This window comes from Pelophylax lessonae (genome assembly GCF_965119305.1).
Source record: "Pelophylax lessonae genome assembly, chromosome: 1".
Taxonomy (NCBI): domain Eukaryota; kingdom Metazoa; phylum Chordata; class Amphibia; order Anura; family Ranidae; genus Pelophylax; species Pelophylax lessonae.
In genome coordinates this window covers 543,412,197-543,440,085 of record NC_138768.1, presented here as the reverse complement: position 1 = coordinate 543,440,085, position 27,889 = coordinate 543,412,197, and the positions used below count along the sequence as shown (strand labels likewise).

At 43.5% G+C, this 27,889-nt stretch overlaps 1 protein-coding gene across 5 annotated transcripts in view; it reads right to left on the bottom strand.

Annotated features, from left to right (window-relative positions):
• Positions 1-27,889, bottom strand: part of PSD3 (pleckstrin and Sec7 domain containing 3) — a gene marked incomplete at its 5' end in the record, with an annotated part of 867,292 nt that overhangs the window by 524,816 nt on the left and 314,587 nt on the right. Inside the window, one exon of one of the 5 annotated variants that reach the window (XM_082247752.1) lies at positions 14,492-14,669. The exons of the other annotated variants lie outside the window; for them this stretch is intronic. Within the exon in view, the coding sequence (XP_082103878.1) occupies positions 14,492-14,511 (20 nt within the window). Of the gene's footprint in view, positions 1-14,491; positions 14,670-27,889 lie in introns of those variants that run through there. 5 annotated transcript variants of the gene reach the window in all.

Here is a 27,889-nt window from a genome sequence, read left to right as displayed (position 1 = left end):
GAGTAAAAAGACACCGAACATGTTACGGTTTCAAATTGCGCACACACTTGTGGAATGGCGACAAACAGTACTTCAAAATCTCCATAGGTGACATTTTAAAGTTACAAGTTTAGAGTTACAGAGTAGGTCTTTTTCTAGAATCATTGCTCTCGCTCTGGCAATCGCGCCAATACCTCAAATGGGTGGTTTGAACACCGTTTTCATTTGCGGGCGTGACTCACGTATGCGTTTTCTTTAGTGTGCAAGCTCACGGTGTCGGGGGCGCTTTAAATATTTTTTCTTTTTTTCCAATTTTAATACATTTTTTATTTTTAGCACAGTTTAAAAATAAAAAATCGGATCGCTTTTAGTGCAGTCACAAGGAATGTAAACATCCCTTGTGACAGTAATAGGTAGTGACATGTACTCTTTATGGAGGAATTGGGGCTCTAAAAGACCCCAGACCCATCCACTGCACTTAAAAGTATTCAAAATGCCGAAATCTGCATTTTTGAATACTGACAGTTTTTTTTAAATATGGCGCTGTTATCCACCAAGTAAACCGGAAGTGACGTCACAATGCCGCTTCCGGGTTACTACATCGGAGACCCGATCAAAGCAGAATCCGACTTTGTTTGGGACTCCAACCAGCTGGGGGATGTGCTGGCTGGTTGCTCGAGTCTCCCAGTAGAACGGGAGACCCGGGCAGAGCTGCGGAAGGCGGTGGGAGGGGGGGGGGGCGACGTCCCTTCCCGCTCGCTGGATAACAGCCGGTGGCGCCGAGCCGCATCGGCTGTTATCGTCTGAAAGCCGACTACCGGCTCTAAAGAACAGTACTAGGTTGATGCCTGCAGCTATCATCCTGGTATAACCACTTTTCCGAACCGATGTACAGGTACATCGATTTGCAGCAAGTGGTTAAGCACATGGTGAGATTGGTACTATTGTTTTCAATAATATGAATTACGTTTATGCAGTGCTACCAGGCTGCAGCTTAGGGGTGGTAAACTGGATATATGGTAATGCATGTGATACATATGGTATTTTGCAGTTTCAGACCTCATTCACAAGGCAGTACAGGTGTTTTGTGCATCCACTCAGGCAGTCCTATTCATGTCTATTGGGAGGCAGTGGCTGTATGGACACAGTTGCTGGTCCCAATTCGACAGCTGTGCAGGTGCACCGTTGAAACACAGACAGTGTGCTTTCGGGGGCCACACCCAGACAGCTGTCAAATTGGAATCAGCAACTGTGTCTGTACAGCCACTGCAAAATACTGGATGAACCCTGCTATACCCTTTCTAACAAACTTTGCAATAAAAAAAAATAGGGATATTTAGTTCACATATTGCAATACATGTTTAAGCTGGCCATCTGCGTCATAGTAATCCCTCTTTAGGCAGTTCTACTCAGCTGTGCCAAGCAAATGCTACTGTAGACACATTACCAACCAGGGGAAAATAGACACAAAATGGGGGGAGAGCTATATGGTTTAGGTCTGGCTACTGACCTGCAATACAATAGAAACAAGATTTATGCATGTACACGCGCTTGGGGTCTGGGCACAGGTATATGTTGTTTCTATTGTACAGCCCCTGCATCCCAACATTAATGAATGTGACTGCCTGCATGTGGATGCACTGAACACGTGTGCATCCTGCACAGGTGAGGACGGCTTTTCGCATGAGTGTACATATTGGTACACCCGTGTGAGTGAGGCGTTATGCCGGCCAAACGTGTCAAATTCCAAACAAATTTTCTTTCGAAAATGGTAATTAAGAATTTTTCCTACCATTAGTGGGCCTCAGCAACAGGCGATTTTCATGTGGCCATTGTATAGGATTGATCGGGAATGTTGACATTTTTGGAAAAACAAATTAATTTCTAATCAATGATGGGAGAATTATGTGAGAAATCGAATAGAAAAAGAAATGAGCAAGAGCTGTGACATGAAAAGAAAAGAAGATCCCTGGCCACGAAAATTATTTTCTGTAGCAACATGAGGTGAAACTGAAGGCTTAGTTGGTCAAATTTCTAAATCAATGGTGGCACCATTGGATCACAAAATGCCCAACATTTTTGATTTTCCAAAGAATATTTGTTCAGAATTTGACCCATTTATGGCCTCACACATTTTTAAGAAATACTCTTCAACTTGTTACTAATTTGTATGAAATTCATACTATAACACATGCTCTTTTTATGTATGTCATTTACTGCTGGATTTTTAAGTGAAAATGACTTCACATTTGTTAACAAGAGGCAACACTGATTACTAGTGACAGATCGTGGTGCACTGAATCAGATTAATTTCTAGCATGCATTTGGTTTTACTGTATAACACACTCATTTAACCCATAAATATAGGACAAACAAATCAAAATACTCTAGAATACAAATATGTGAACAGCCATCCCTGACAAAATATTTGTTATTCTGTTTTGCCACTCTAGTGAATCCTAACCTGCAATGCCAGCAGGGTGACACCGTTTTAGCTACCGTATACAGCTTCCGTAATCAACTGCCTGCTAGCTAGAAGGGTTTGTTCACCCCTATGGGGCCCATCTATAAAGCAACAGAAAGCCTTTCAGAGAAAATAGAAGAAGAATTTCTCATTTAACATTCAGTATCAGTAAAAGCTGAACCCTATTGTACACAAGCATTTTAAAAAGATGTCAGTTCTATATGTTCGCTTCTTCTGTATATACCAGGGGCCTCCAAACTTTTGAAACAAGGGGTCAGTGTACTGCCCCTAAGACTTTAGGGTGGCCAGACTGTGACCAGAGGGAGTAGAAAATGTCGTCAGTGAAAGAAATAGTGCCCCATCTTGGGTGTCAGCTGAGATGAATAGAACTTGATTGTTGGTATCAGCTGGAGGAATTGTCCCTTATCAATAATGTCACTGAGAGGAATAGTGCCCCATCATTGGAAGGAATAGTCCTTCCTCGTTTGTGTCAGTGGGAGGAATAGTCCCTCAGCCTTGGTGTCATTGGGAGAAATAGTCCCTCATCATTAGCGTCAGTGGGAGGAATAGTCCCTCACCATTGGTGTCAGAGAGAGGAACAGTCCCTCATCATTGGTGTCAGTAGGAGGAATAGTCCCTCATCATTGGTGTCAGTAGGAGGAATAGTCCCTCATCATTAGTGTTAATGGGAGGAATAGTCCCTCATCATTAGTGTCAGTGGGAAGAATAGTCCCTTTCCGTTTGTGTCAGTGGGAAGAATAGTCCCTCATCCATGGTGTCAGTGGGTGAAATAGTCCCTCATCATTAGTGTCAGTGGGAGGAATAGTCCCTCACCATTGGTTTCAGTGGGAGGAATAGTCCCTCATCATTGGTGTCAATGGGAGGAATAGTCCCTCATCATTGGTGTCAGTGGGAGGAATAGTCCCTCACCATTAGTGTCAGTGGGAGGAATAGTCCCTCACCATTGGTGTCAGTGGGAGGAATAGTCCCTCATCATTGGTGTCAATGGGAGGAATAGTCCCTCATCATTGGTGTCAGTGGGAGGAATAGTCCCTCACCATTAGTGTCAGTGGGAGGAATAGCCCCTCACCATTGGGGTCAGTGGGAGGAATAGTCCCTCATCATTGGTGTCAGTGGGAGGAATAGTCCCTCATCATTGGTGTCAGTGGGAGAAAAAGTCCCTAATCATTGGTGTCAGAGGGAGGAACAGCCCCTCATCGTGGGTGTCCGGGGGGGGGGATAGTGCATTGAGGGGCAGATAAAGGCAAACAAAGAGCCACATGCAGCCCAAGGGCTGCAGTTTGGAGACCACTAGTATACACCATTGAGTGTGCCAAAATCCACTACATTAAATTGTGTTACTAGTCAGTGAGAGGCAAAATATATTCTATGTACTAAAAGTGTTTTAAACCATGCCAAGACAGGGCCCCCAGGCATAATCCAAGCAGGTTTTCCCTGCACCTTCTGGCTACGTTTACACCTAAGCTTCATATTTACAAGCATTTGTTTTAAGCGTTTTTGAGTGTTTGCAGCTTTCGTCAGGAGTTTTCAACTAAAAAGCATGGAGTGCTGCTGAAAAATGAGCAGAGAGCAGCTGTTTGAGCTAAAATGCACAACAAAATCCTTCTTAAAAAGCTCAAAAAAAGTTTATATTGTGCTTTTCAGGCGGTTCCATTGAAGTCAATGGGGGGGGGGGGGCAAAAACACAAAATTCTGCCTAAAACGTGGCTCATGTACTTTTTAGAGTGACAGGCATTTTGCTACAAGCGATAGTACACTCAGATGTGAATAAACGCTATTAGAAACAATTGTTTTTTGCTTGTTAAGCATTTCTTGGCTTCGAGCTATAAAACACGAGTGTGAACAGGCCTCAGGTCCGATTCACGTCAAAAACCAGGAGCTTTTGATGCACTTACACTTGTGTTTTTACATGCGTTCGCAATGTATTTTTTTTTTGCCCCTAGTTACGTTTATGTGCACTGAATTGCTTTTATGCACATTTATGTACGCTTGCATAGCAAAAGAATGCAGCTTGCTGTACTTATTTCACTGCACTGCAATGGCATGGCATGAACTATGCCCATTAGCTAACATGGATTTTAGACTGTCTATGCAGTTGGAACATGTTAAAAAAATACTGTCTGATCCCTGCTTTACCAGCCAAATTTTTAACCATGTGAGGCCGTCTCAACAGGGTGCTCCCTAAAGGGTTCCTCAAAACAAACAAGCAGGTACCTTTTAGTATTCGGTCAGTACTCAGCCTTTTCACCCAGCGGCAGCCTCTAATTGCAGAAAGAGTGAGAAGGGAGCCCTGAGCATCATTTAGCTCACCTACATAAATGCCTGTGGACTAATAATGAGGTCTGCCTACAAGTAAGAAGTGGACCTAGGAATGGAAGCGCATTACCACCAAAAACTCCACAAAGCCTCTGGGCTCCAGGATACAGTACAGGACTTACTTAAGTGGTTGTTTTTTTACCTGAATGCATGATATCCATTATCCACCTCCCACCCGGGCCATTGTAGATATACGGCCGGGCGGGAGTCTTGTCCTTCTGAATGGACGTTCCGGAATGTCCTTCAGAAGGAGAGAGATCGTGCCGCCGCGGGCACGCGCATCGGCGCGATCTCGATGTGCCTGTGTTCCTCGGACACAGAGCAACATCATTCGGCAGGAGGGCCCTGTGATTGGCCAATCACAGCCGTCATGTAATGTACATAGAGCCGTTGTAATGGCTTCGATCTCTTCTCCTCCTGACAGATCCTGTCAGTGAGGAGAAGAGGGATGATCGGTGCTGCTGCGGGGGTGATCAGTGAGTATTTCTAATTACTCACTGATCACAGGGGGGGTCTGTGCTGGTAATCAGAACATTAATTACCAGTGCAGCCCTGGGGGGGGGGGGGGAGGGGTGCCACTAAGCCACCAGGGATGCCCACCCATGACCACCAGGGATGCCCACCATGGCCACCAGGGATGGCAAGCCCCCAGTGCCCTCCCTATCAGTGTTGCCCACCAATGCCATCTATCAGTGCTGCCCACCAGTGCCGTTATTGCCATCTATCAGTGCCGCCCACCAGTGCCCATTATTGCCCACCAGTGCTGCCTATCAGTGCCCCCGATCAGTGCCGATCATTGCCACCCAACAGTGCCACCTATCAGTGCCCATCAGTGCCGCCAATCAGTGCCCATCAGTGCTGCCTTTCAGTGCCCACCAATGCTGCATATCAGTGCTATCTATCAGTGCCACATATCAGTGCCCATCAGTGCTGCATATCAGTGCTACCTATCAGTGCCCATCAGTGCTGCATATCAGTGCCACCCCATCAGTGTCTCCTCATCAGTGCCTGTCAGTGCGGCATCATCAGTCCTCATCAGTGCAGGAAAAACCATATCTATTTACAAAATTTTATAACCTAAACAAAAAAATTTTTTTTTTTTTTTTTCAAACTTTTAGGTCTTTTTTTATTTGTGCACCAAAAAAGAAAAAACCTGATGGTGATCAAATACCACCAAAAGAAAGCTCTATTTGTGGGGAAAATGACACAAATTTGGTTTAGGTACAGTGTTGCATGACCGTGCAATTGTCATTCAAATTGCAACAGCGCTAAAAGCTGAAAATTGGTCTGGGAAGGAAGGGGGTTTAAGTGCCCTGTATTGAGGTGGTTAAAGCAGGGCTTTACCCAAAGGGGGAAGTTCCACTTTAATTCCTCCTCCCTCCCTCCTCTACCTAATTTAGCACATAATTTTTGCAGGTTGGGAGGGGGGAGGTGGAGCAGGTACCTTGTTTTGACAGGTATCCGCTCCCACTTCCACTAAGCTATTCAAAGCGGAAGTTCTCCTCTCCCCCTCCCTCCCCCGCAGTCTTCTGGGACATTTCACAGGTTCCAGAAGACTGTGGGACTATGCACAAAAGTGCAATGCAGCTTACGCATGAGCAGCGGGCAGCCGGCTGTAAAGCCGCAAGCCGTCACAGCCGGCTGCCCACACTTAAGATGCTGGTGTCGGGAACCCGAAGGCTAGTGAAAAACTAGCCAGGGTGAGGATGGCGCTGAATCCATGGACAGGCAAGCGTCCTGATATTAAAACTTAGCAGCTGAATGATTTAGAGCTGATTTTTTTTTTTTTTTTTTTTTTACAGGCTGGCGAACAGCTTTAAGGTTAACAACCTTCTGTAGGCATCTCTCCGCCACCCCCCTCCCCGCCCCTATATTTACCTGAGCCCGATCTCGATCCAGAGCTGTGCACAAGAGCAGAGGCTCTCTCCCTCCTCCTTGGCTCTGAGACAGCAGTGGAAGCCATTAGCAGTGAGTGACAAGGGACCGAGCCCCACTCTGTGTGTCTATGATCAAACACAGCTGGCTCAGAAGCAAGCCTGCATGAATGCTCCCATAGAAAGTGCTTGCTATGGCATTCGGCAAAGGGAGAAGGAACCAGGATCACCAGGGGGGACCCCAGAAAAGGAGGATTAGGGCTGCTCTGTGCAAAACTATTGCACATCAATATACTATATATTTTTTTTTATATACGCTCGCTTTATTGACAAAATTACTCTGTAATTCAAGGGTGTAGTAAGATGTCTGCATGGATGGGTGTTCTATCTGATTACTGCTACCCGTCAGCGTATGGAACACATAGCGCCGTGGAAAGCATGTTAGAAACGCATAGCGCATGCGCAGTATTTTTTGTCGGGACATCACTTCCGTTACACAATCTAATTGGTAGCGGTGATCTGACAGTACGCCAGCAACCGCTGATCGGCTTGTGCGGTGTACAATCACAGCCCTAGCGTGCTTGCAACCTACCCGGGAGTGCCGGATCACGTACTAGGTACTAATGGCGCTTTTCCACTGCATGGAACCGAACGTTCAGCTCGCTTTTGCGCTTTCCCACTGCATGGTACCGCATGGTATGGTGTTGGAACGGTTCGGTATGGTACGGTAAGGCAGCGCTTTTCCACTACATGGAACCGAACAGTACGGCTCGCTTAAAGCGGAGTTTCAGCCACAAAATCGACATAATCGATTTTGTGGCCATCCGCTTGCTTTTCCTCACCTGAAAAGGAAATGGATAGTTACGATTTTTTTTTTTTTACTTACCTTGTTATTCTAGAAAAATATACTCACCTTTCTTCCACTTCCTCCCTCGGCGGCCACGGTCCGCGCCGTCACTTCCGGTTTGCAATGATTCCTGGGAGCTGAACGTCATCGCTCCCAGGAATCAATGTGACGGCACCGACCCCGATTGGTCACTTCCGGTGCGATGCAGCATTCCCCGCTAAACAGCTTCTGGGCATGCCCAGAAGCTGTGGAGGAATGTGGCGCTGCACCGGAAGTGACGAGAGGGGCCGGTGCAGGCGCATTCTGGGAGAAGAGGACACGGAAGAGGACACAGAAGAGGATCGCGCTGGCTTCAGCTGCCCACATCAGAGATGGCAACGCTGGAGAAGAAATTTTAAAAGTGAGTATTTCTACTTGCAGGTAAGTGCGAACCGGGACAGATCAGAGACTAGCTATTGTGGAATGTACTAGCCCTGACTGTCCCGGGGGTATTTTCATTGAAAATATTTTTTTGTGGCCGGAACTCCACTTTAAACAGTACCACCTCGGTTGTGGTTCCAAGAGGGCTGTAACCATACCATATCTCACAATCCTTTGCATGCAGCCTTGACTGTTTGTCACTACTAGCCACTGATTGGTCAGAGAATCGCTTGTCACTACTAGCCACTGATTGGTCAGAGAATCGTTGTTATCCCACCCACTTATTAGACGCAAAACCTGGAGCCCCTCATCATGTGAGAAAGCTAGGTGACACATAAATAGTATACTGTCCACAATCCTGCCAGCCAGTACCGCACAATATACATTCACGTCTTTGCAGATTTCTTGAAAAAAGTTGGATATGAAACAGTCTACATTTGATGATTAAAGGAATCCACATGTAGAGGTGGGTCTACAATAAACCAGTAAGTTAAACATGCTTCACTGGATGTGGTGGTATGCAGCCAAGACTATATCAGCACTTTTGGCAGAAAACTCTGGGTTTTTTTTCGTTCGTCTGAACCTCCTCAAATAACAATGAACAGACAGAGAGGCCTGGGAGTAGAATGAGTATATTTATTGTACGTTTTATAGAGTACAGGAAACACATACACTAAATCAGATGCCCAGTAAACTGCAGTGATGTGTCAGGCAGATGGGCTTCAATGCTACACTGAAATCCTCTTTATGAAATCTTGCAATTTCAGCAAATTATTTTTCCGTAAATTGGGCCTTTTATCTGCCAATGGTTTTCTGCATTCCTAATTTTTCCATATTTTTTGGCCCACCACTAAGCAGAAGTAAATGAGACAGTATAGCTGGTGACAAATGTGGCTAGAGCAACAACACTCAGGCGAGAAATTCAAATGTGTCCCCATCAGTTTCTTAGCTGGTCCATGCCTCTGCGGTCAGACTAATGCTGGCCATACACTAGCCGAAATATCGGGCAAACTCATTTTCGAAAAACGAAAAATCGGCAGTGAGAGCAGACGATCGTGCCATCATGTAATGACCGAATTTCGAACAATAAATCGTTCAATGGACATAAAAGAATTCAGTTTGTCACATATACCTAGTGCAAACAGGTCAGCCAAGAAACACATTAACCTTTTATTTATCGTTCGTTTATCGTTCGGCCGGCAGATTTTCAAAACTTTTCCTTCGATTTTTTGGCTCTGAAAAGTTGAAAAAGATTTTCCATTTGTGCCAATTAACTGAACGAAAAATGGACGATCGGACCAGTTGACAGATTTTCAAAAATTTTTCGGCATGTGTATGGCCAGCTTAACCACTTAAGCCCCGGAAGATTTTACCCCCTTCCTGACCAGGGCCTATTTTGCGATTCGGCACTGCGTGACTTTAACGGAAAATTGCGCGGTCGTGCGACGCTGTACCTAAACAAATTTGACGTCCTTTTTTTCCCACAAACAGAGCTTTCTTTTGGTGGTATTTGATCACCTGTGCGATTTTTTGATCATGCGCTATAAACAAAAAAAAGCGTCAATTTTGCAAAAATAACAATATTTTTCACGCGTAATGGCGGCGATCTGTGATTTTTTTTGCGGTACTGCGACATTGCGGAGGACAGATCGGACCCTTGACTGACATTTTTTGACACTTTTGGGGTTAACAGTGACATTTCTACAGTAATCAGTGCTATACATATGCACTGTTACTGTAAAATTACACTGACAGTGAAGGGGTTAACTTTTTTTGAGAGGGAGGGGTGTTGTGTGTCCCTAGGGGCGTGACTCTAACTGTGATTGGCTGTGGCTTAAGGTGTAGGAACAGTGATCAACGGTCCTACATAGTAGAACCGTATGATCACTGTTTCTACACAGAGGAGAATGACAGGCGGTTTGTTTACATCAGCCGCCTGCCTTTCTCCCTCTGCACCGACGATCGCCGAGTGACCGACGGACATCGGGTCCGCCGGCACACGCGCGCGGGGGGGGGGTCTGTGACCGCGCGGGGCGCGCGCTCGCTCCCTAGACCCTCACAGGCTAGCGACGTAATACTACGTCGCTTTGCCTGTGAGGGGCTGACCGCCGCAGTAAATAGTCGTGTGGCGGTCGGCAAGCGGTTAAGGGCCAGTGCATCCCATAAAAATGCAGTCCGGATGTATAATCACAGCGGTAGTGGGCCGTCTGTGGCACACATGCGCGCCCCCAACCTGGAAGTGTGTTGCACCTTGCCGCTGTATATGTAAGTTATACAGTCAGCAAGTGATTAAGCTTTTACGAAAAAAAAAAAAAACTGGAAGCTGATTGGTTTCTATGGAGAGCTGCACCGGATTCTGCACTCTCCAGTTTTAGTAAATCAACCCCCTTGTGTCCATTAATCCCTAAATTAAGTGGGATCTGCACAACCTCATAGCCAACATTGCTGAAAGCAGAAAAAAAACAGAGCTGATCCAAAAATGGGTGCACTGTGAATTCCTTTCCACTCCACCATTAGCGGTGTAAATACAGAACAGGCAGTCTATAATTATATCCTGTAAATGCAGCTTACAGTATAAAAAAGAAAGGCATGAATCAAGGCAGATTCCGTTATTATATGGCAACATGATAAAAATGCATTTCTGTTTCTATTGCTAGTAAGCAAATTCGGATGGATACCACTTTAAAGGGACCACACTGCTTTTTTTTTTTTTTTAAATTACAATACTAGTGCATGCGTTGGAAAAAATATGTCTGTCATAAAAAAAAAAAGAAAATGTAAAACTATTTCAGTGACAAAAGCAAGGAAGCAATCACTCACCTGACCCGATACTAGTTGTAGCATGTATATGTGGCAGCCTCAGCAAGCGCTATGCCCTCTGATGCGTTTTACCCCACCCAGCAGGGCTTAGTCAAAGACCTCTATGACTAAGCCCCAATGGATGGGGGTGAAATGCATTAGCTGGCATAGCACTGGCTGAGGCTGCCACATATACATGCTACAACTAGTATCATGTTGGGTGAGCAGTGGCTTCCTTGCTTTAATCCAGGGACCGCCAAACTATGTCCCTCCACCTGTTGCAGAACTACACATCCCATAAAGCATTGCAAAACTGACATTCACAGACATAACTAGGCATGATGGGAATTGTAGTTCCTGAACAATTGGAGGGCCATAGTTTGGAGACCCCTGCTTTAATCCATGGGTGCTCAACCTGTGTCCCACTAGTTGTTGTGGAACTACAAGTACCATGAGGCATTTCAAGGCTGACATTTACAAGCATGGCTCCCAAAAGCAGAGGCATGGTGATGGTGGGACTTGTAGTAGGCCACAGATTGAGCACAAATGCTTTATTTAATTACATTACTGGATGAGTGATATCCAGTACCGGCTACCCTACTCCGAAGTACAAGTTGGACAGTATACGTTTGTTTGGAACGGCACCATAAGGTTCAAATGTATTCCAGCAACAAGCTCCAGAATCAGCACCTTGTGTAAAGTAGTATTAGGTCTCTTTCACACAGGTAAAATACCACCTTCTGAAAAGCAATCTGCAGTGGATCTTTATTCAGAGGGTGATAGAACCGAAGAGGACAATCATTCAGGAGACACGCTGCTGTCTCCTTAACACCGGTTTTTATTATATGTTTAAATTTAAAATTGCCATACAGCAGTTTTACATTGAGGGACCTCGCTGCAACAGTGAGCCGTGCATTCGGCTTGTGGTTGTGGTCCTATTGAACTCTATAGACGAGTTTGACGGACATTGCCGCCTGTTGAACTCTGCACCTTGAGTTGAAAATGTTGCGTCTGCAAAACAGAGCATCTCGGCTGCGGCATTTGTGCAGTCCTGTCTATGCTGTATGGTTAGCATCCCAGGGGGCAGTAAAACCACAGCCTGTTTCTACTACTGCATGTCCACCTGAGAGATAGATCCCAAGTTGGTATTATTAACCACTTTACCACCGGAGGATTTTGCTGTCTTACGTCCAGGCCACTTTTTGCGATTCGGCACTGTGAGATTTTAACTGACAAATGCGCGGTCATGCAACGCTGTACCCAAACTAAATTTCTTCCTTTTTTTCCCACAAACAGAGCTTTCTTTTGGTGGTATTTGATCACCTGTGAGATTTTTACTTTTTGCGCTATAAACAAAAAAAGAGTGAAAATTTTGAAAAAATAACAATATTTTTCACATTTTTTTTTATATGAAATTCCCCCCCCAAAAAATGTAAATGCGTTTACTAACTAAGGGAAAGATTTCTAAGGGAAGGACGCTGTGCACCGCGACCTCGGCGCGACTTGCACGGACTTCATTCACAGGTCGCCCCACCAAGTCGTGTCGCCCCTGTCTGAACAGGGTCTTATACAAGCTGTACACACACTACTTTACATTGTAGCAAAGTGTCATTTCTTCAGTGTTGTCACATGAAAAGATATAATAAAATATTTACAAAAATGTGAGGGGTGTACTCACTATATATATATATATATATATATATATATATATATATATATATAGTGCCAGAGCAAATTAAATCCATAAACAAACACATAATGCAAAAAAGGCCAATGTAATAAATAATAAAGCTTCTTATAGATTGTGCAATCAAAAAAGTCTTTATTTGATAAGGTGCTTCATCGAGATGACACAACAGTGTAAACGCCAAATTTCCCACTCCTGCTCTCTTCACCATGTGAAGTGCAAGCTCACTTCCATTATAGACCCTTGAGTGCACATATGCAATGTCAGACATCGCATGTGATTTGGAGTGCACTGCTCTGCAAATCACACGCGTTGTCTGTGTGATGCAAATTCAGCCATACAGATTGTATGGCTGAATTTGTAATGAATTTGGACCAAAGTTGCACAGGACCCTTTTTTTGGTCTGCACCAGAATTAGATTGCATGGGTATTCACACCTATGCAATCCGATTCCTGTCCGAAATGACAGTTCGCACTGCGATATGCAAACTGATCTGGGGAAGTCATTAACTTTGTATTGACACCTCCAGCAGTTCGCATAGGACAGTGTGAACTGCCTGCGAGTTGGGTGCGATGTGGAACCCGCAGTGGATTTGCAGGGTTCCCGCATTGCATCAATGTGAACTGGCACTAATGCCCCATACACACGTGCAGATTATCTGCAGACTTTTGTCTGCAGACTTACCTTTTCTATGTAGTACAAGGGCCTGCCGGATTGCATACAAATTGAAAGTGTTTAGGTTTGACCTCATATTATATGGTTTTGGTAAGTCTCCAGACAAAAGTCTTCAGATAATCTGCACGTGTGTATGGGGCATAAGGTTCAGCAAAGTATAAACGCAGATCAATCTGATGGACCCTTATGCCAGTTCACATTTGTGTCTCATGCTAGTAGTTTATTTCAGGTACTTATATAGCGCTGTCAATTTACGCAGCACATTGTACATTCACATCAGTCCCTACCCTCAAGGAGCTTACAATCTAAGGTCTCTAACTCACATTCATACATACCCATACTAGGGCCAATTTAGACAGGAGCCAACTAACCTACCAGAATGTCTTTGGAGTGTGGGAGGAATCAAGAGCACCCGGAGGAAACCAAAGCAGGCACAGGGAACATGAAAACTTCATAACTCCAAGCAGGCAGTATTGTAGTTTGGATTCAAACTGACAATCCCAGAGCTTACAATCTAAGGTCCCTTACTCACATTATTATTATTATACAGGATTTATATATCGCTAACAGTTTGCGCAGCGCTTTACAATTTGAGGGAAGACAATACAGTTAGACCCGGTTCACATTACTCCGACTTGTCAGGCGACTTGGTTGCCTGACAATTAGCGCTCCATTCTGTGCAATGGAACCGTTCTAAATCAGAGTGACTCAAGTCGCTCCGACTTAGAAAAAGGTTCCTGCACTACTTCTGGGCGAAGTCGGAGCGACTTACATTGACTTCTATTATGAGAATTTGTTTGCAAGCCACGATGAAGTCTTGCTACACGGGCGACTTTGAGTCGCCCCGGTGTGAACTGACTCTTACAATACAATTCAATATAAGAGGAATTAGAGGGCCCTGCTACATACACGTAGTAGTTAATAATAGAAGTTTATTACGAATATTATTATTTTTTAGGTATAGATGACCAAACTAGGTGCCATCATGCCACGGCATCACTGATGTAGAGGAAAGAAAGACTTTTCTGTTAAGGACAAGGACGCAGACAAGAACAGCCAAGTATTCATTTCTTTGAAAGTTGAAGGGCTTCTTTGTGATCGTATCTTAATCAAACAGCCACCAGTCCTTAGAAAATAAACATATTAGCAGACGGATTAACAGAACGACCTGTCCTTACAACTACACGCACGCTGAATTTGTAATCCGCAGTACCGCCGTGTTTATTAATCGCATCAGTCATTTAAATATTTTGATATTCCTGCGATGATTAATACAAACCCCAATTTAAAATCAGTAGAAAAATAAATTGCGTGTATGTCGGGCAGACAAGAGGAAGTAGCTAGATATCTAGAAAAAAATAAAAATAAAAGAGATAGCTAAAAAGAAGAAGTAACAAAAACGGATTACCTTTTGTTAGAAATCTGCATTCATCCCATGTTACAGCGACTTTGTAGGCAAACTTTGTGCTGGGGTTAGGAGACACTTCATGGTGCTGCTATTGTCTGAATGGCATAGACAGTGAGAGGCAGGATCTGCTCTGACATTTTCTCTGAATGCACCAGCAGTACTCAGAGCAAGGATCACATACACAACACACACACACACAAAAAGTTCAACAACTTCCCTTCTATCCACTCCCAAACAGTCCCACCCTCCTCCTCATTCCAGCGCCCTGCTGACCTCCAGCTATCTGGGTCCTGGCTGCACTGACTGCAGGGAAAAGTGAAAGGCACATGACTGTTTGACTTCATTGTGCATCTTGGAATGGTTCAGATCCTGATACAGGCTGGTGAACACAGAGCATGCTTCACCAAATTAACTCCTTCACTTACAGCACCAAGCAAGTACCCTCTGCACATAGATTTCATCATATTACAATTGGTGTGTTTAGATTTGCATACTAAAGAAACAACCTACAGTATTTAAAATAAGATGCACTACAAAGCGACATTAAGAGCGGAGAATAAAAACTGATCGCCCGTGTGAAAGAGCCCTAACCCCCCATTTGATAAATGCTGCAAAGGGTTTGATTCCACTATTTTGGCAAAAAAATTAGACACCGACACTCGGAGATTGGATAAGAAGAGTGGAAAAAACAAGAATATTAGAATATTTAAATGAGAAGACGAGAATTTGGACCCGGACAATATATGGGAAGATTGGATAAAATTAAAAAAAAACAAGGGGATATACACAATGGATTGTGGAACAGGAAGATAGATAAATAAGAGCGTTGGGGCAGTAGTTGGGGTTGGGGTGGGAAGGGAATGTGTAGAGGAGGGGGGATAAAACACAAGGGAGAGAGACATACGGTTTTTGTATTGTATTTCCATTTTAATAAGATGGTGTTTTGTATATGGAAAATAATAAATAAATAAAAATAAATAAAAAAATAAAATAAGATGCACTTTCCGTAGCGACTTTAGGATGCATTAATGCATTTCATCGCAACCAACATGCATGTTGTTGTACTGGTCAAGTTTGCCTTTTGTTGTCGGGTGTTGACAGACCATGGGATAGTAGGCAGGATATTTAATTGTTTTAACTTTAAATAAATACCATAAATTTAATACAGTAAACCCCCCTCCATTGCGGGGGTTACGTTCCGGACCCAGCCGCGAAAAGTGAAAATCCGCGAAATAGAAAAACCCTATTAAAATGCATTGTAAGCATGTTTTTTTTACTGTCACTGTACGTGTAGAAGCATTTTAAGGTCTTTAAACACACTTTTAAAACAATAGAAACTCATTTAAACACATAAAAGATACTGAGAGACATAGCAAGAGCTATGGAAAACGCAAAAATATTTCATTTTTAATGATTTATATAGTAAAATAACATTACAAAAAAAACGCAATATACCGGGACCACAAAAACTGAACCGCGATGGAGCGGGGGTTTACTGTACATGAATTAAATAAAAAGCAGACACCAATTTTGGAATAATTTGGCCACGGCCATTTATTACTCTTTTTAAACCAATTTAAATATTTTTTCAATAAATAGCAATAAATAAACATACTTAAAAACAGCCCAGCCACTACGGCTCAGGCTTTATCAATAAATAAAATCCATCAAACCTCAAATAAAAATTCCAACATCATAAATATACCATTTGTCCCCCTTTGTAAACAAAGGTGACCCACCACGTAATAACAGCCGCAAAAACAGGGGAGGGGGGGTTGGGTATTACCTCAGCTTGCTGCTTTCTGAGGCGAATGAGCCCCACTGAACGGAGCTCCTAATTTATAGTCAAACTTCCCGCCCAATTTCTCCACAGAATTGCATGTGCCATTGCAGGTGCAGCTTAGTCACCTGCAGTTAGACGTGACTACCTCAATACCTGTTACCTCAGGCACCTCATCCCGCCTTTTTTCCCTGAGGAAAAAGCCCGCCTAATTTAAACTTGACCTAACCAGTTTGAACTTCCCACCACTTCTCCCATGAGGAAAAGGTGGCATATAGAAATGCCTACCCTTTTCCTGTCATTCTAATTGAATGGGCTACCTAATGCTGGCCATACACTATATGAAAAATCGGCCGAAATGTGGTCATTTGGACAGTTTGTTCTTCGGTCAGTTAACCACTTGCCGACCGCCCCACGCAGATTTACTGTGGCAGGGCGGCTTGGCTGCGCATACCCACATAGATCTAGCTTTTTCAACCAGGGTGCCTTGAGGTTTATTCAGGGGTGCCTTTGCAAAATGCCTAAAAATTGCACAAAAATTGTATACAAGTCAGTGTGTGGATTAAGCCTGCCTTTTGGTTACACAAAGTCACAGGTTTCCATTGTGCACCATTACAACTTTCTAGCAATGGCATCATGTCTATCGTCTGCATAGCATCCTTGTTTGACCCTCCCCTGCCTCTCTCCATCAGCGTTGGGGTCACAATACCTTGAGTGATGGAGAAAAACTGAGGGAGAAGAGAAACAATGGAATACCAGTTTGCAAAATTGCATTTGCTTTGGAAGAATAAATAACCTCTCTAATTTTGGGTGTCCTACTTGTGAGGATGTTGCTGCATTATGTAACACTATTAAAATCATTTTTACATTTTAGAATGGGGTGCCTCAAGACTGTCTATAGTTTTTAAAGGGTGCCTCAAGATTATCCATAGTTTTTAAAGGGTGCCTTGACTGAAAAAAGGTTGAGAAACACTGATCTAGGTGATTATGTGCACGCAGTTTTGCTGCCACGCGCACGCCGCCGGAGTCGCTCTCCCTCTGCGATTAGACACAGCGACCCTGGCGGGAGACCCTGGCCTCCCGCAATCTTTGGCAAAACTGACAGGAGAGCCGCCTGCCTATGTAAACAATGTAAGACGGCTCTCCAGTCAGAGAGGCAGGGAAAGATCGTGTGATTCAGCTAAGCCGAATCACTGATCTCTCTCTGCCTCTGTTCAATCCATCCCCAAACCAGTTAGGCTCCATTCACACCTGTCTGGTTAATGTGACTGCTCCGAAACTACAGCGGAGTCCTTTCATCCTCGTGTCGGCTGATTTCCGGCTTTGTGCACACACCGCTCAGTGGTCCTGGGAGACTGGTCTCCTCGCACTTGTGTTGCTTGCTTCCAGGTGCCCTTGTCCACTCCAGCCCAGGGGGATGTAAGCATGTTATTTACTTTGTTTTCCGGTGATCAATACCAATAAACTGTTAACCCTTTCTATACTGGATGTTCACCGGACTCCTTAATCCACTGCATCCCGGTGTGGTTCATGCGCTGGCTTTCTCATGTACTTTTGTCCAATTTACAATACAGTTCAATACAAAAGGAATAGGAAGGCCCTGCTCATGGAGCTTACAATCTAAAGGAAGAGGGAGGCGGTAAAAAAGGTACTGGCTGCGGGGGGATGATCTGATGGAGGGGACTCAAGTACAGATCCTAGGTGGAGGTGGAGTAGGCTTACCGGAATAAGTGTGTTTTCAAGTATCGCCTAAAGGAGGACAGGGTAGGAGCTGACCGGACATACTGGGGCAGGGAGTTCCAGAGGATGGGAGAGGCTCTGGAGAGGTCATGGAGGTGAGCGTGGGAGGAGGTAACAAGGGAGCTAGAGAGCAGGAGGTCTTCGAAGGAACGGAGAGGACGATTTGGGCGATATCGGCAGATGCGGTTGGTGATGCACCTGGGGGTGATGTTGTGTATGGTCTTGTATGTTGTGGTTAGTATTTTGAATTTTATACGAAGGGGTAGGGGAAGCCAGTGAAGAGATGCAGAGAGGAGAAGCAGTCATGGATCGGAATGGAAGAACATGTATAAATATAATCATAAAATTTCTGCTTGGAGAAGTGGAAAAAGTACCAGTTGATTGTGGCAGAAATCTTGTGAGCTGATAACTTCCAACACTCTCTGCCTGTGCACAAGGAGGGGTTATGGAGATAGGGAGAGGTCTGTGTTCTTTTGAATTAATCAGAAATGAAGTAGGCAGGGCTGACACCACACAGTAATTCATATATGTGTTGTCATTTAGGAAGTGAAATCAGGAGCACGCTATATATATATATATATATATATATATATATATATATATTTTTGCAATACAACTTAAAGAGGAAGTAAACCCACCATAAAAGAAATGGAAATAAAACCCTGTAAAACAAAGGCATAATGAGCTAGTATGCATTGCATACTAGCTCATTATGAAATACTTACCATAGAACGAAGCCCCCGCAGTGCCGCACGCTCAGCGACAGAACGGCCCACATGTTGGGCCATCCCGCTTCCTGGTTCACATCCTCCGGCCATCTGATTGGCCGCAGGCGTGATGACATGCGCGTGGGAGCCGCCGTTAACGGCACGGGTGGCCATTCCTTCAGAGCGCATGCGCCGATGACGTCATCGGCTGCATACAATGTAAGTATCTCCTAAACGGTGCAAGTTTAGGAGATATTTACAGTACCTATAGGTAAGCCTTATTAAAGGCTTACCTATAGGTACAAGTTATAAGAGAGGGTTTACAACCACTTTAACACAACTCACATAAGCACATGCACATACATGTAGCAATGCACCACAGCAAAGCAGCATAGTGTGAACGGCTCCTGACGCTTTCTGACACATTCTTTTGTTTACTCTACTTTAAATATTAGAACTAAATAAGGAAATTGTGTAGCAGTGGTCAAACAAGTATTTCACCATGCAGAAAAGCTTATATCTGACATGCTTGAAACTTCTTCTGTAAAAGGGGGGCTAGCATTGTCACTAAGGTTAGCTTATCTGTACATAAAGGATGTTCATGCTGGATGAAAAACACCTGTGCCATTAAATGGTACATGCAAGCTGACTGCTTAAATGCTGGTTCACACTGCCGCTACCACTAAAGTAGCGTCGCTTCCAGCGCGACTTTGACGCGATTTTGACGCGACTTTGGCGCGACTTTGACGCGACTTTGGCGCGACTTAGCGCGACTTAGCGCGACTTTGACGCGACCTAATCGCGAGGCAACTTTTTATTTGGCCAATCACAGAGCTGAAAATTGACAGGTACACTTAGACCCCCCAGACACTAAATACAAAAAAATGACATGCCTGCCTAAAAAAATGCCCGCTAAATGCCTGCAAGAAAAAAAGACAGCTGGTAAGACACTACAAAAAATTATAAGAAAAATGATTTTTTTTAAGGGGTTCTGGACATGCTACATAGCTGAAACTTGACAGGGACCCTTTTTGACCCCCCAGACACTAAATCCAGAAAATGATATGCCTGCCTAAAAAAATGCCCGCTAAATGCCTGCAAGAAAAAAAGCCAGCCGCAGAGAAGCCGTATCCCTGAAAATATAGTAAAAATGCTGTTTTTTAGGGGTTCTGGACATGCTACAGAGCTGAAAATTGACAGGTACACTTTTTAGACCCCCCAGACACTAAATACAAAAAAATGACATGCCTGCCTAAAAAAATGCCCGCTAAATGCCTGCAAGAATAAAAGACAGCTGGTAAAACACTACAAAAAATTAAAAGAAAAATGATTTTTTTTTAGGGGTTCTGGACATGCTACATAGCTGAAACTTGACAGGGACACTTTTTTGACCCCCCAGACACTAAATCCAGAAAATGACATGCCTGCCTAAAAAAATACCCGCTAAATGCCTGCAAGAAAAAAAGCCAGCCGCAGAGAAGCCGTATCCCTGAAAATATAGTAAAAATGATGTTTTTTAGGGGTTCTGGACATGCTACAGAGCTGAAAATTGACAGGTACACTTTTTAGACCCCCCAGACACTAAATACAAAAAAATGACATGCCTGCCTAAAAAAATGCCCGCTAAATGCCTGCAAGAATAAAAGACAGCTGGTAAAACACTACAAAAAATTAAAAGAAAAATGATTTTTTTTAGGGGTTCTGGACATGCTACATAGCTGAAACTTGACAGGGACACTTTTTTGACCCCCCAGACACTAAATCCAGAAAATGACATGCCTGCCTAAAAAAATGCCCGCTAAATGCCTGCAAGAAAAAAAGCCAGCCGCAGAGAAGCCGTATCCCTGAAAATATAGTAAAAATGCTGTTTTTTAGGGGTTCTGGACATGCTACAGAGCTGAAAATTGACAGGTACACTTTTTAGACCCCCCAGACACTAAATACAAAAAAATGACATGCCTGCCTAAAAAAATGCCCGCTAAATGCCTGCAAGAATAAAAGACAGCTGGTAAAACACTACAAAAAATTAAAAGAAAAATGTTTTTTTTTAGGGGTTCTGGACATGCTACATAGCTGAAACTTGACAGGGACACTTTTTTGACCCCCCAGACACTAAATCCAGAAAATGACATGCCTGCCTAAAAAAATGCCCGCTAAATGCCTGCAAGAAAAAAAGCCAGCCGCAGAGAAGCCGTATCCCTGAAAATATAGTAAAAATGATGTTTTTTAGGGGTTCTGGACATGCTACAGAGCTGAAAATTGACAGGTACACTTTTTAGACCCCCCAGACACTAAATACAAAAAAATGACATGCCTGCCTAAAAAAATGCCCGCTAAATGCCTGCAAGAATAAAAGACAGCTGGTAAAACACTACAAAAAATTAAAAGAAAAATGTTTTTTTTTAGGGGTTCTGGACATGCTACAGAGCTGAAACTTGACAGGGACACTTTTTAGACCCCCCAGAAACGAAATCCAAAAAATGACATGCCTGCCTAAAAAAAATGCCCGCTAAATGCCTGCAAGAAAAAAAGACAGCTGGTAAGACACTACAAAAAATTAAAAGAAAAATTATTTTTTTTTAGGGGTTCTGGACATGCTACAGAGCTGAAACTTGACAGAGACACTTTTTAGACCCCCCAGAAACGAAATCCAAAAAATGACATGCCTGCCTAAAAAAATGACCACTCATGAATGCCAGCAAGAATAAAAGACAGCTGGTAAAGACACTACAAAAAATTAAAAGAAAAATGATTTTTTTTTAGGGGTTCTGGACATGCTACAGAGCTGAAACTTGACAGGGACACTTTTTAGACCCCCCAGAAACGAAATCCAAAAAATGACATGCCTGCCTAAAAAAATGACCGCTAATGCCTGCAAGAAAATTATGCTCTTTTCTTGTTCACTACCATTTTTTAGCAAAGTCGGATGACAAGTCGGATTACAGGTCGCTTCAATTAAGATAAGGAGGCGACTCCCATTGAAGTATATGGGACAGGTCGGATCACTGGTCGCCTGAAAGTAGTACAGGACCCTTTTCTGAAGTCGGAGCGACCTTAATAGCGGCAATTAAGACGGCACTGATTCATTTACATTGGTTTGGTCATGTCAAGCGACCTGGGGCGACCTGGGGCGACACAAGTCGCCTCGTGAGTCGCCCTAGTGTGAATGGGGGCTAATAGGTCAAACACATAAATGGTCATATACGGTCATCATGTAAGCGTTTGACGGGTGCCTTTCTCAACCAGGATTCCTCCAGAGGTTGAAAGTGGTTCATTCAGAAGAAAAGAAGAATGGCAGAATTATCATCTGCCTACGCTGACCACCAAAGTAAGGGGTCACAACAATTTTCACTGTCTGGCAGTTATTATTACTCATTTTATTTCAGGATTTTTGCTAAAGGAATTTTTTTCATACAGTTGGATGGCAGGGGGGTGGTTTAGAATTGACAGCCTGTCAAAACTATTAACATTTTTTTTTTTAGTCCACCTTGTAATAAAGTTTACATTACCTGCTGATTCCTGTTACTTTTAAACTTCTTTTCACAGGGTAACAACTGCAGTAGCATGGTCATCCTGTGGATAGGGTAGTCTTCGTTGGACTATTTACCTATTTTCAGGCAGCTCCGGTCCAGTTGTGCAATTAAACATCTATACTAACTAACCGATTTAAAAAGATGCATATACCTACCTATCTTCTGGCCCACTCCTGTCCAGTCACATGCTCCGGGTTCCCCTGTGTCAGCCAGCTACAGCTGCAGGGGAAAGGAGAGAGTGTCCAACAATGGCTGTAAAAGCCAGAAGCAATGACATCACCCATAGGCTCCCCTGTGTCAGCCAGCTACAGCTGCAGGGGAAAGGAGAGAGTGTCCAACAATGGCTGTAAAAGCCAGGAGCAATGACATCACCCATAGGCTCCCCTGTGTCAGCCAGCTACAGCTGCAGGGGGAAGGAGAGAGTGTCCAACAATGGCTGTAAAAGCCAGGAGCAATGACATCACCCATAGGCTCCCCTGTGTCAGCCAGCTACAGCTGCGGGGGAAAGGAGAGATTGTCCAACAATGGCTGTAAAAGCCAGATGCAATGACATCACTCATAGGCTCCCCTGTGTCAGCCAGCTACAGCTGCAGGGGAAAGGAGAGAGTGCCCAACAATGGCTGTAAAAGCCAGAAGCAATGACATCACCCATAGGCTCCCCTGTGTCAGCCAGCTACAGCTGCTGGGGAAAGGAGAGAGTGCCCAACAATGGCTATAAATGCCAGGAGCAATGACATCACCCATAGGCTCCCCTGTGTCAGACAGCTACAGCTGCGGGGGAAAGGAGAGAGTGTCCAACAATGGCTGTAAAAGGCAGGAGCAATGACATCACCCATAGGCTCCCATGGTGCAGCTGTTGTCGGCTGTCCCTCCTCTCCCCTGCAGCTGCCGCTGGATGACACAGGAGAGCTGGAGCACGTGACCAGACAGGAGTAAGCCAGAAGAAAGGTAGATATATGCATCTTTTTAAATAGGTTAGTCAGTATAGATGTTAGGAGGGGGAGGGAGCGGTTTTAATACTAGTTAGCCTTTAGCTTGAATTCTACTTTAACCCCTATATAGTTACTAGAGTTAAATGTTTTTTGCTATAGTGGTCATTTAGGGGAATATTGTAAAGATTTATCTGTAAAACTGTTTATTTTATTTTTTTTAACTAATGTTTTTAGATATGTTTTTATTGATGAAATAAAATATTAATTTTACAAATATAATACAGGTTACATACAGAGTGAATTTGCGTAGCATTATGGGTTTTCTAATGAGAGAGCACACAACCTTAGGCTTTTTCTCTCTTTATGAAATTTTGTATGTAGCACAAAGTAGGAAGAATGGGAAGTTGTCACTATTCTGGCTCTTCTTATGTGAAATTCAACTTGAGCTTTTGAGCTGAACTCTGCTGACTTCCATCATCCAATCATATGCAAGCAGAAGTGCTTATTTTTTTTCCACGTGATTGGGTATTCTGTGTAAAGCAAAGCTTTACCTCATTTACGAAGTTCTGGAGCAACTGCACTTACAAAGTGCAGTCTTTTTGCCTTTAGTAAATGAACCCCAATATGGTTGCAGACTATGAATTGGCAGTTATTGTTTGACATCTGTGTAAAACATTTAGGCAAACATTCTTTATGGTTCGGTTAGTGGGAAAAGGCAGAGCACAGATAGCAAACTCTTTGTTACATTTTCTTAGTGCTCGTCAAACCAAAATTATCCAACAAGTTAGATAATACCTTTTATGCAATAGCAAGCGCTTCAAGAAGTTCTTGTTATTTTTCCAGAGAAGTTGCACACTGATCCAAATCTGCCACAGGTAGTATTCAACTTGGGTCAGGATTGGTCTGTGCATAGCCACTGGCCAACATTAAAGTGCTACAAAACCCACAACAGTAAAATCAGTCTGTATATGCTGTACAGCATGCTTGTTATACTCACTGTGGAACCTAAGGGGTTAATCCTGTGCATTGTGTAAGGCTGTTTGATCCTGTCATTTCTGATCCTCCCCTTCTTTTTCTGTCCCTAATCCATCTGCTGATAGTAAAGAGCCTTGAAGGCACTCTGCACATGCTCAGTTTGGTGTGTATTGCTAGAGGTTTTTTTTTATTGGGGAGGGTGCATATGATTGGCCAAGAGCCAAGTAGCACTGTCCAGACAGAGGGTCAGGGTCCTGCAGCCTCATAGGGCAGTCAGAGGAGAATGGAAACTCCCCCTTCAAGCTTTAACCAGTGCTCGGGGCAGAGACTAATAGAAGTCACAAGGCTGCTTTATACTGCTGATGAGAAAAGGTATTTAGCAGTTTATATTTACTAAAATAATTGCATTTCCATGTTCTGTGTACTGTGGAGACCAGATATAGTTAATGCAGGGTCCTGGGTTAAGTAACAAGTTAAGTTATATCCACTCAATAAACTCACATATTGCTTATTGCTGGGTCACGACAGAACATACTATCTCCTTAAAGCATTCTTGGGAGTCCAGTGTAGACTTCCTACCACCAGAAACACTTTTATCATTTTTCTGGTTGCCCAAACTGTACAGAGGAGAATGACATGGTGAATCCAAGCTCCATAATGGTACATATGAGATTCAGGCCTGGGCCTCATCCGCTAGAAAAATTAGGTGGTCAGAGACTGACCGCCCATAAAGTAGTGGACCAACCCCGGTACAACCAGTCATTAGCTTTATGAAAGTCCCAAAAATTGAGGCCTGATCCTTATCCAGGTTTACTCACTGGAGCACAACTCCTGAATGCCTGTTTTTTTTGCCAAACTGCAATTTACAATGGGGCTAATGCACCGCAACCACAAGGCTAGCACTTGGCTTGTGGTTGCAGCATGGACCCATTGACTTGAATAGCCAATGTGAACAGGTGCTTCCAATTTTATTTTAGACTTTAGGTGGGCGGTCATGGGGCAGTAAAACCATGCTTGTTTTTTCAACCCCCCCCCCCCCTAGCCACCTGAGCAAAAGAGGTCTAACAGCTGTGCATGGTTAATACAGTATAATCTCTACTTAGCAGACTTTATTGTAGGAGCTCCTTATGTAACAGGGCACCAGCATTTCCTAATAATTGCATAATACGGTAACAACTTGTGTGTAGTAATTAAAGGGTTACGAATACACACATTTGTTCCCTGACAGATAAGCCCATTCATTACAAAACAGATCTCTATTGCAGGGGATACATATTATTCATTTGAGAATATATGTCAGCACCAGCACATTTAATAATTTTGTGATGCAGATTGACTGATGGCGATTAAACTATCTATAAATCTTTCCATGAGTGGGATGACGGCATAGAATCCTAATCAGGTATGCCTGAAAATATATTATCTTGGAAGTCCTTTATTCTGTCTCTGATATTTACATAATTAATAGGGTGGAAAAATGATTTATGTTCGTCAAGTTGAACTTCTCATAACTCCTGAGCCAGAGGAGGGCAAAACAAAACCACAAGGGCAACTATTGCCAATTATGCCCCAAAGGTGGTTGGATCAATTGGATCAGAAGCTTTGATAACTGCAAAACAAGTAGCAAAAAGTCAATATTTCCAACTCCAGCCAAAACTCTTCTTTTTGTTATGAAGGGTAAAAATAACAAATTGCTATGTATATACAGTGGGTACGGAAAGTATTCAGACCCCCTTAAATTTTTCACTCTTTGTTATATTGCAGCCATTTGCTAAAATCATTTAAGTTCATTCTTCTTCCTCATGAATGTACACATAGCACCCCATACTGACAGAAAAACACAGAATTGTTGACATTGTTGCAGATTTATTAAAAAAGAAAAACTGAAATATCACATGGTCCTAAGTATTCAGACCCTTTGCTCAGTATTTATTAGAAGCCCCCTTTTGATCTAATACAGCCAGGAGTCTTTTTGGGAAAGATGCAACAAGTCTTTCACACCTGGATTTGGGGATCCTCTGCCATTCCTCCTTGCAGATCCTCTCCAGTTCTGTCAGGTTGGATGGTAAACGTTGGTGGACAGCCATTTCTAGGTCTCTCCAGAGATGCTCAATTGGGTTTAAGTCAGGCCTCTGGCTGGGCCATTCAAGAACAGTCACGGAGTTGTTGTGAAGCCACTCCTTCGTTATTTTAGCTGTGTGCTTAGGGTCATTGTCTTGTTGGAAGGTAAACCTTCGGCCCAGTCTGAGGTCCAGAGCACTCTGGAGAAGGTTTTTGTCCAGGATATCCCTGTACTTGGCCGCATTCATCTTTCCCTCGATTGCAACCAGTCGTCCTGTCCCTGCAGCTGAAAAACACCCCCACAGCATGATGCTGCCACCACCATGCTTCACTGTTGGGACTGTATTGGACAGGTGATGAGCAGTGCCTGGTTTTCTCCACACATACCGCTTAGAATTAAGGCCAAAAAGTTCTATTTTGGTCTCATCAGACCAGAGAATCTTATTTCTCACCATCTTGGAGTCCTTCAGGTGTTTTTTAGCAAACTCCATGCGGGCTTTCATGTGTCTTACACTGAGGAGAGGCTTCTGTCTGGCCACTCTGCCATAAAGCCCCGACTGGTGGAGGGCTGCAGTGATGGTTGACTTTCTACAACTTTCTCCCATCTCCTGACTGCATCTCTGGAGCTCAGCCACAGTGATCTTTGGGTTCTTCTTTACCTCTCTCACCAAGGCTCTTCTCCCCCGATAGCTCAGTTTGGCCGGACGGCCAGCTCTAGGAAGGGTTCTGGTCGTCCCAAACGTCTTCTAATTGAGGATTATGGAGGCCACTGTGCTCTTAGGAACCTTAAGTGCAGCAGAAATCTTTTTGTAACCTTGGCCAGATCTGGGCCTTGCCACAATTCTGTCTCTGAGCTCTTCAGGCAGTTCCTTTGACCTCATGATTCTCATTTGCTCTGACATGCATTGTGATCTGGAAGGTCTTATATAGACAGGTGTGTGGCTTTCCTAATCAAGTCCAATCAGTATAATCAAACACAGCTGGACTCAAATGAAGGCGTAGAACCATCTCAATGATAATCAGAAGAAATGGAAAGCACCTGAGTTAAATATATGAGTGTCACAGCAAAGGGTCTGAATACTTAGGACCATGTGATATTTCAGTTTTTCTTTTTTAATAAATCTGCAACAATGTCAACAATTCTGTGTTTTTCTGTCAGTATGGGGTGCTATGTGTACATTCATGAGGAAGAAGAATGAACTTAAATGATTTTAGCAAATGGCTGCAATATAACAAAGAGTGAAAAATTTAAGGGGGTCTGAATACTTTCCGTACCCACTGTATATATATATATATATATATATATATATATATATTTTTTTTTTTTTTTTTTTTTTTTAAGGGGATGTCTTCTCCCTTCCTATTCCTGGAAAAAGGGGTTAGCAGGACAGGACGTGATGGGAAATTCTTCCAATGAGGACAGAGACAGCAACAAATACATCATTTCTAGTGTTTTGTTTATATTGATGTAGCATCCTACAAGGTAGGTGCTAGGTAAAGTGTAGTAGGCCTTGTCTGCTTATCAGCAGGGCCATGATTTTCAGCTAGGCTGTCATGGTTCCCAGGTGTGGCTGTTGAGACTGGGGTGTCTCCCCACTGTACTCAATGAGGGCACTCATTGGGCAGTGGAGGAAACCCAGCCAATGGCACACCCAGGCTTGTATCTACCA